This window comes from Crocodylus porosus, unplaced genomic scaffold, assembly GCF_001723895.1.
Source record: "Crocodylus porosus isolate Cpor-Errol unplaced genomic scaffold, CroPor_comp1, whole genome shotgun sequence".
NCBI lineage: Eukaryota > Metazoa > Chordata > Crocodylia > Crocodylidae > Crocodylus > Crocodylus porosus.
In genome coordinates this window covers 46,251,825-46,261,117 of record NW_017728947.1, presented here as the reverse complement: position 1 = coordinate 46,261,117, position 9,293 = coordinate 46,251,825, and the positions used below count along the sequence as shown (strand labels likewise).

Genomic DNA, 9,293 nt, shown 5'->3' with positions numbered 1-9,293 from the left:
AGAAAGGCTCAAGGGCCTGAATCTATTCAGCCTCTACAAGAGAAGGCTGAGAGGGGATCTGGTGGCAATTTACAAACTCATCGGGGGCGGGGGGGACCAGTGGGAATTGGGCGAGGCTCTGTTCCCCTGGGCACCACCCAGGGTTACTAGGAATAACAGCCACAAATAGTTAGAGAGAAGGTTCAGGCTGGATATCAGGAGACATTACTTCACACTTAGGGCTGCCAGGCTCTGGAGTAGACTCCTAAGGGAGGTGGTGCTCTATCCTGCCTTGGGGGTTTTCAAGAGGAGGCTGGACAGATATTTGGCTGGGATGAGATGACCCCACACTCATTCCACCCCAGGGCAGGGGGTTGGAGCTGAAGATCTGTTTAGGTCCCTTCAGACCCTGAGCACTATGAAGCTATAAGTGCAACCACTTAAAAGGTGTTAACGTGCAGCAAATCCAGGGGTTAAGAGCTCCAGAAATCACTGCTGCTGCTGCTGCCTCTGCTTCCTGCCAGGGCTGTGAGTCATAGGGGGAGTAAGGGAGGAGGGGGAATGTGGGAGGGTCTCCCCCTACCCTTTCACACCCACACGCTTCCTACCTGAGGTCCATGCTGCCACCACCCACTTGGGCAGAGGCTACACACTGCCATCAGCCCCAGCACCGCAATCTGCGTTGCCACCCAGCTGCAGCCCCCCCACTGCCCCCGCACTTCCCTACCTGCTGCCTGGGCCCAAGGGGATGCCAGGGAGGCCTGCAGAAACAACTCTTCCCAGTGCTGATGGGGCCAGGCCCTTCTGCCCACAAAGACGGGAGTGAGGCATAATACAGTATGTTAGGGGCAGGGGTAGGTGGGCTGTCATGGGTGGAAGGGCTGGGCCTGGTGCAATTCACTGGTGGGCGCCATAGGCCAGATGAAAGTGCCTGGTGGGCTGCATCTTGCACACCCCTGCCTTAGACAGTCTGTAGAAGTCTGTGGACCACAGGCTGAAAACCACAGTACTAGACAATCTTTCCCAAGCAGTGTATAATTCAAGGATAAGAAACTGGGTGAATTCAACACCAAAAGAGTATAAAGTAACAATGTAAGTAGTGTTGATGACACACCAGCTGCCAAAATATTGTCATGACTTGTAGACACCATGGCAGAGATGGGTTTCATACAGTGATGTAACAAGATAAAGTAGAAAGGTGGTACCTAGTTTCTCCAATCACTAACCTCAAATAATCTAAAATGGTCACTTCTAGGGTGCACCAGGTCTAAATTTGCTCTTCACTGGTCACTGCAAAAAAAATCACACTCAACTCAAGGTCTTTATGTGGCAGTGCATGCTTAGCAAGAACCAAATAAATTTCAGATCTGATAAAGGGTCCCAGGAAGGCAGGACTGGAAGTGACCTCACAAGCAATAGATGTTGGCATCATTCTAGTATGTGTAACAGCAGCAGTAAACTGCAACTAAATATTACTTTCTATTAATTAACTACATTTATTGAAGTAGTAACAATTCATGTTTCCAAGCTCTAAAATCATCTGTACAGGCAAAAGAAAAAAAAAGCACTTTTAAGTAAATCTTAACACTTATAAACCTATGAGAAAATATTCAATTTTTTAAGCTAAAGAGATGTATAAATTTAAACAAATTGCTGCCATGATAAAAAGTCACCCTTTCACTGCCCCCCTTGAAGACCCTACAATCAAGAACATGTGACAAGAAGAAAAAAAAAAATCTTGAAGTGAAATATTCCAGAAATTTATTGATTATTTGCTTGAATACATTCTATGCAGAAAGGTGAAGACTGCCTGGTTTTGGTGTTCCCAGGAAGCCTCACTCAGAGACACAGGGAGCTATAAACAGCTCCTAGTCTGGAGTTGTTAGATATGAAAATGTTAAAGTAGGTCTATGGCCCCTCTCTGGCCCACAGAGTTCGAGTCTCTAGTGACAACAGGTACCTTTCTCTGACAAATTCAATTTGTACAACCTGCTGTATAAAGCAGCTCTATTTTATACAGGATTTTATGCATTGGTCTGTTCAAATAGTCAAATACTTGAAGTATTTGCTTCTGGAGTTTTCAATACTGGAAAATTTCAGTCCATGGTGTCCGTATCAGGGTCCTTAAATTTTTCATCCTTAAATTGTACTCATCCCATAACATTTTTAGTCTTCAGTTTTGGCTTCCATTTCCTCAGCATCATCATCTCCATCCACTTCGGCATTTTCCCTCTCCAGCCTTTCCAGCTGCCTTGCAAGTTCAGTCTCATCTGTGTCAGTAACTACCTTAGGCTGAAAAATAGAACACACACGCACACTGTTAATGTGGTTTTCTTTAATAGCGTTTAGTAAATGTAAAATTTCACACATGGTATAGGAAAATCAGAACATTCTGCAAGTTTTCTTCGCACTTGTTAAATAAACCCCACCTCAGGTCATAAACACCACAAAACTCCACAATTTTTATGGTCTTCAATATCCCCTGTGATGCTGGTAACAAGCCCTACGGCAAATGCAGAACACAAAACAAAACTAAATCTTTAAAACAACCAAAGAACAAAGTTTTTAAAAAATCTGTGTTTACAACCGAGAGCATCACAAGGAACACAGGGAAGTCTTCTGGGACAAACAAATTTGATACTGAGAGTTTAATCAAGACAAAGATTTGTTCAATACAAAGATATAAAGTAGGGTGACATTATCTTGATGTTTGTATGGGTTTTTTTTTTAAATAGACCCAAGACTGAGATTTTCCTTGTCTACCTGAGTTGGTCTCAAAAAGAGGAAAAAAGAAACACTTTTTAATATAGGAACTGTTCTCACCTCCATTTGCACATTGAAAACTCCCCTCTTCTCCTCAATCTTTTCTTTAATGACAGCCATGGCTTGATTCAGAACAGAGAGGCCTTCAGTTCTTTCCAGTGTTGTGGTGGTCATCACGTAACGAGGCGGCGCTATCAGATTAATCTACAGAATGTGGTTGATGGGGAAGGAAAAAAAAGTATGATTCTATGAAAAGAAAGACTTCAACAAAAACTGACACAACTGAACACCACTCTTATTTGAAAGAGTGTAACAACACAATTAATAGTGCTAAAAGCACACCTCTGTCAAGAATGGTTTCTCAAGTAACATGAACTACTTATGACGACACAGTTAAGCTTACAGTTTATGAAACATACTGGAAAATTAAGTCTCATCTAGATCACATCTAGCATCTTTCATTAAAGACTTCATTGAAGGGGATATTATCGACCTTGGAGAGACAGGTAAATGGAAGTACAGAGAGGTCATGGACCCACTGCACACCTTTCCAAAAATACAGGCTTGAAAATGCAGACAATGATTTCATACTTGTGTGAGGAGATAGGATGTTTGCTCAGCTATAAGAAATATTAGTTGCTTCCAGAATGTGGCAAACAATTCAGGGTTTCTGGAAAGTGATCATCCAAGAACGCACTCACTATTCATTTGGACAGAAAACTATGCAGAACTGACTGGACATAGTAGTTCCTCTGTGACTAAGTGAGACATCAAACCTATCTGGGCTTAAAGCAACCCCTCTCTACCCAGGCTGGTCTCAACAAATCACACCCATTATCCCCTTACCTTACAGATAGAACCAGGAACAGCAATTGAGAAGTATGGTTTATGTAGAAAGTGAATTAATTGACAAGGCTCACCAGGGTCAACAGAAAGTATGTAATGTGTTGAACTTCCCTGGAAAGACCCGCAAGGTCACAGCACGGACAAAGGAACAACTTTCCTCCAAATATTTGGGAAGAGAGGAGTGTAAAATGCTTGACAACTAGAACTATTTCCTGACTCCAGCACCTGACAAACTTCTAATGCTGCTACTGACAGGGATCTGAAGACAGTACTATAGTAACAAGGACAAAATCTTAGGGTTATCAATATCACTTACTTTGATGGGCATGTTCTCTGTCGAACACTTCAAACCAGCCCTCAGAGCTTCCTTCACTGCATCAATGCCCTCATACCCATAACAGGCAACTTCAATATCTAAGGCAGACAAACACAATTCAATTCAAAAAATAACATTAGAGCTGCACATTCTAGGACTAGTACAAAACAAGCAAAATGCCTTCACTGCTTTTTGGAAAATTCACACCTGCCCTGTTTTCAGTTTCCTCATCTGTAAAACAGAGAAAGTACTTATGCTCTAATAAAAGTTTTGTGATTATTATTGTTAATATTCAGCTTGATATTGAAAAGACATCAATTAATTATTAAAAGAATGTACTGAAATAGATGCAATGACAAAGTTATTGCATGTACTGAGTAAGCAATGACAAGAAGGTAAAAAAGACTTAGATGCTAGATCAAAATGGTGATAGCAGAAGAGATCAGGATGAAAGCTCCATCTAGAAAGATGAAAGCTGAGAAACTGTTGTCTCCAAAAGAATCAAGGAATCTGTCTGTACTAATACCCAAAGCACCTCCTCATGGCAACAGGAGTTTCATAAATTACGTTAGTCTGTGGCTGAGATCTGTACTACACGTACACATACACACTTTCTGAATTACCAGTTTCATGACAAAGACACAGAACCACAAAGCATGCATCTGTTTCTACCCGATTACTCACTAGACAAAGGTATTTTAGGTCTAAATCTAACAACTGTATACACTTGATATCTGCAAATCAGTCTCACCTCCCAGGTGATTTATAATACATCAAGTTAGTCCTAAGGGGCTGCAATTACAGTTGGATAACAGGGTTAGTACCTTAGTCAGTCTCAGTCTAATCCTTGTAATCCCACAAGAAAATCCCATGTACTCTCTAAAGACAGAATTAAAAAAACCTGCTTAGGTTGTCTCAATGGTTTTATAAGAATCTGGTCAAAGAGCATTTGTTCTGACTACTGTATTTAGTATGGAAATAAGAACCTCCATAGCTACATGAAGTCTTAACTTTCATTCACAAACTGCAGTGAAGAAATAGCCTGAAGATGCAGGCAATGGCAGTTTTATGCTTCTTATTTATGCTGTTTTCCATATCCCTGTTTTTACACATCTGGATCATCCCTGACCCCATCATTATGCCAAAAACACTGATTAACAAAGCACTATGGAGCAGAGGTAGTTTTTATCCCTGCACAGCAGACTGACTTTGGTTAGTATCCACTACATGTTGTTGGTTGGTGTGTTTTTATTCTGCTGAGTTATACTGCTACATAGCCAAGTATCCTGTATGGAAGATCCTGTCAGAGGGCAATAAGAAGCTGTCAGAGGTTGGGAAATCACCAATCTGACACAGCTGATGCATATTTTAAGTCAATAATGCATCAAGACAAGGGGGTGAATTAGATTACCTCCCAAGTAGCAACTTCCAGTTTCAACCACACAAAGATTAAAACCTCAGAAACAAGCTTATGAAATACCCAACGAAGCAATGCATCTTAAAACTGAGCCAGAATCTAACGTGCTATTTTTAGTGTCAATTCAATCTGCCTTACTTATGTTGTCTCTCCTTAAAAAAAAAAAAAGTACAAAAAAGGGATATGGAGACAGTCAGTCATAAAGTGCTTTATTCAAGGACAGCCTAATTCTGAAACAGCAAATTTATTCAAATGTTGTGTTACTAAGCAACGGTAAAAATTTTAACATGGTTTGTAATTTAACAACATTTGTAACTTGATTTCTGTAACTGTGCTCTGTGTAGAAATGCTCTGCCCCTCAAACAAATTGCCACAGGGGACTCACCTGCTCGAATTTTCACTGCCTGTGGTGTCAGTCGTCTATTTATGTTGTCAATCAGCACCTTCCTCTCATCTTCTGTCAAATCTAGACTATCCAGGATTGCAGGATCTCTAAGTCCGACAAAGCAATGTTAAACATAATGCTATAGCAACTGATAAACTTGTGTGCAAGTGAGGACAAGCAAAGACAAGAAGCAACATTAACATGTGGTACAATTTCAAAACCTCTCTCTCTGGAAGCATTTCTTGATACAGGAAGTACATAGCTGTTTCAACCTTTAATTCAAATTATGCAGGGGAAGTAACACTACATAAAAAAGAATTTTAATTCAAAAGAGGAAATAACAACGGTCTAGCTGCAAGCACACATTCCTGAAGTGAAAAGGCATCTAGTGTTCCAGCACTATCCTTTACTCAAATGAGGCATAGCTATGTGAAAAAGTAAACCTTAACGGAAAGATCTAAAATAATGGTCTATTAAAAACAACGCTTTGGTTGGGGCAAATTTTCATTCACCTGGAAATGAATTTGGAAATAAGACTATGCAACCTCTACCCAAGAAGTGTAGTGCTATATCTCCCTCTGCTGGTGACTGGGCCACAAACAAATTGATTAATCTGTTACAGCCTGTGCAAACAAATAGTTTAAGAACCAGAGACCCCAGATGCAAGCCTTGCTATTGCTGACCCATACAAAATGGTGTGGTTACCAGCAGTGACATTTCTCTCTATTGTTTTACTATATTCAGCACACTGCTACACAAACAGCAGAACCTACTGATGAGCTTCTGACAGCACAGTTCCCACCAAGAGCACGCCACTGGCTCTTACACAGTCGTTAGTCTTCTGCGCAAGTCATTCCCTGTTGCTCAGGAAGCCAAAATCCTACCAGTTCCCTTCAGAGGCCTCAATTAGCAACCTCAAAGAGTGACAACTCTCTGAAACAGAGTGACAACACAACCACCTGAAACACCACTAGCTAATAAATAGTACCTTTTTCTACTAAAGTTTAACCAGCACACTCTATGCAACAGGCTTAACTGTAAGCATTTTGGAGATTATTTTCTGCTACATCATGACACCCTTTTACTGGCTTTATATATAGGATAGAGCATAAGGGCCAATGTGAATAAGCTAAAAATACAAACAAGTACGGCACAGATTTTATGAAAGTGCATAGCCATAACCACCATACTGTCTCTGGCACTGGCACCATCACCGAGGGAGTTTTGGGCCACAGTGACTCCCATCCTGTAACTACTTGCCATGGGAGCTGCCAGGTATTTGAAAGACACCACAGATTTCTTAAAAATACTGGCCTCCATTGATAAGCTTCTAGCAAATATCAGATGGATGTCACATCTCTGTCTAGCAACATCCCCCCATGACAGCAGATTACAAGCCATAAGGAACATTATTCCTGACAAGAGAACTGATTCAGTTTCCAATACACTCTCCTGCTTTGTCCTCACACACAACTATTTCAGGTTTGGAGACTCCCTATACCTACAAATGACTGGCACTACCAAGGGCATAAGTATGACCGATATATTTGTCCATATAGGTTAATATATTTGTGATAGACCTTGAAGTCTGTTTCCTCAGCAAATGCTCCTCTCATCTGACCTATACCTAAGATATATCAATGACATCTTTATATAGACACATACATGGGAAGGAAGCTCTGTAGAGAAATTCCACTAGGACTTTAACATCTTCCACCCCTCCATAAAACTGACTCTGAAATACTCCTCCAGTGAATTTCATCTCAGTGAAAGTCTGCAATCGCTACATCACCAACACATTGCATCAGAAACTTACCAACTGCCACAGTTACTTTCGTATCACCAGCTTTCATCCTAAGTACCCCACTAGAGCCATTGTCTACAGCCAAGCTCCACATTATGACTATTTACACTAATCCCACCAAACACAGTATACAGTTTAAATATCTGGAGTGGGGATTCCTACACTTACAAACCCCAAACCATAGCCACTCAAATCAATAAAGCCAGACTCAGAATCTACTCCAATTTACTACAATACTGACCCCCAAGACAAGAACAACAGAATCTCTGTTGTGAATTAATACTTAGCCTGAACACCTTGCACAAATCATTAATGACCTCCAACCACTCCTGGAAAATGACAACTCACTCAAGGTAGCCAGGGGGGACAGACCAGTCCTTGCTCACTGGCAACCCCCCACAACCTCAATCATCCAAGTAACAGGCTACCCAATTCCTATTCTTACCAAGGCACTACGCCTAGCAACAAACCCAGATGTAAGCTGTATCCTATCATCAATACCAAATAACATGGATTACAACATCCAAAGTCCATTTACCTGCACCTCTACCGAAGTCATATATATGCCACAGTGCCCTATCTGCTCTCTATATTGGACAGACAGGACCATCTCTATGCAAAAGAATGAAGGGGACACCCATCTGATATTAAGACCAAAAACACAGAAAAATCTGTGGCAGAACACTTTAACCTTCCTGGGCATTCCATTGCTGACCTCAGAGTAGTCACTTTTATACAGCAAAAATTTAAAAGCTGGCTTGAATGCAAAATTGAGTAACAAACAATCATCCACACCAGATGGCATTAAGTATGGTCTAAACAGGGACATTTTTATCCCATTACCTGGATTATCTTTTGTAACCCCTTTGTCCCTATGCCTCTTTTGGCATTGCCCTCTTCAGCTCCCTGCCTTGCTTTTTGTATTCATATCACCCCCTCTATTCAATAGTTTGCTCTATCCATGTCCTTTCATAGCACATGATGAAAAGAGTTCTTGGTCATAAAACATTATGCATCTCTGATTAACTTAGTCTATAAAGTACACCTGCCTTAATATAACTTGTCACTGCCACCTGCTGGTAGATCAAAGTTATATTCTTTAGATTTCTTAATTTTTTTTTTTTTTTAAAGAGGAGTAGAAGGGGACATATCTGAGAAACCAGCGTCTGTCTGGTTTGCTAGTCAAGGCTTGTGAAGGCTTCATTAGAATCAAATACAGGTCTTATATTTAAAGTGGACTAACAATCCAAACAAATCCATTTTAGCTGAAAGTAAATGGTATCAGACTTCAAAGTGATATACAACCTCTGTTCCAAATGCTCTAGAACAGGTTCTCAAACTGTGAGCTCCATTCAGGTGGTCTACAGAAAGGGTGCAGAACAACTGAGACTATCTGTACTTGTAAGGTAAGATTACCGATATTAAAATATGAGTTGCATGCTTTGATATGTAGAGCAAAAAATAGTGTAAGTGGTCTGCTGAAACCCTCACATTTTCAAGTGGTCTGTGAAAAAAAAAGTTTGAGAACCACTGCCCTAGAAAAATAAGGTAAAACCTATTAAAAAAATCTACTCTAGCAAAACTGTAGGATTACAGGTAAACAGCATCCTTTTTGAATATATCAATCTCATAGATTTCATAGACATTAGGGCTGGAAGGGACCTTGGGAGATCATCGAGTCCAGCCCCCTGCCCAAACGGCAGGAAGTCAGCTGGGGTCATAGGATCCCAGCAAGATAAGCATCCAATTTACTCTTGAAGGTGTTCAATGCAGGTGCTTGAAC

General features: G+C 40.8%; 1 protein-coding gene across 1 annotated transcript in view; it reads right to left on the bottom strand.

Moving 5' to 3' along the window:
- Window positions 1–1,451: 1,451 nt before the first annotated feature.
- EIF2S1 (eukaryotic translation initiation factor 2 subunit alpha) overlaps window positions 1,452–9,293 on the bottom strand; it is a 14,921-nt gene continuing 7,079 nt past the window's right edge. The window contains exons 5-8 of the mRNA XM_019551306.1: window positions 5,707–5,813; window positions 3,905–4,002; window positions 2,803–2,946; window positions 1,452–2,271 (exon numbers count right to left, since the gene is read on the bottom strand). Coding sequence (XP_019406851.1) covers window positions 2,146–2,271; window positions 2,803–2,946; window positions 3,905–4,002; window positions 5,707–5,813 — 475 coding nt within the window. The 3' untranslated portion in view covers window positions 1,452–2,145. The remainder of the gene's footprint in view (window positions 2,272–2,802; window positions 2,947–3,904; window positions 4,003–5,706; window positions 5,814–9,293) is intronic.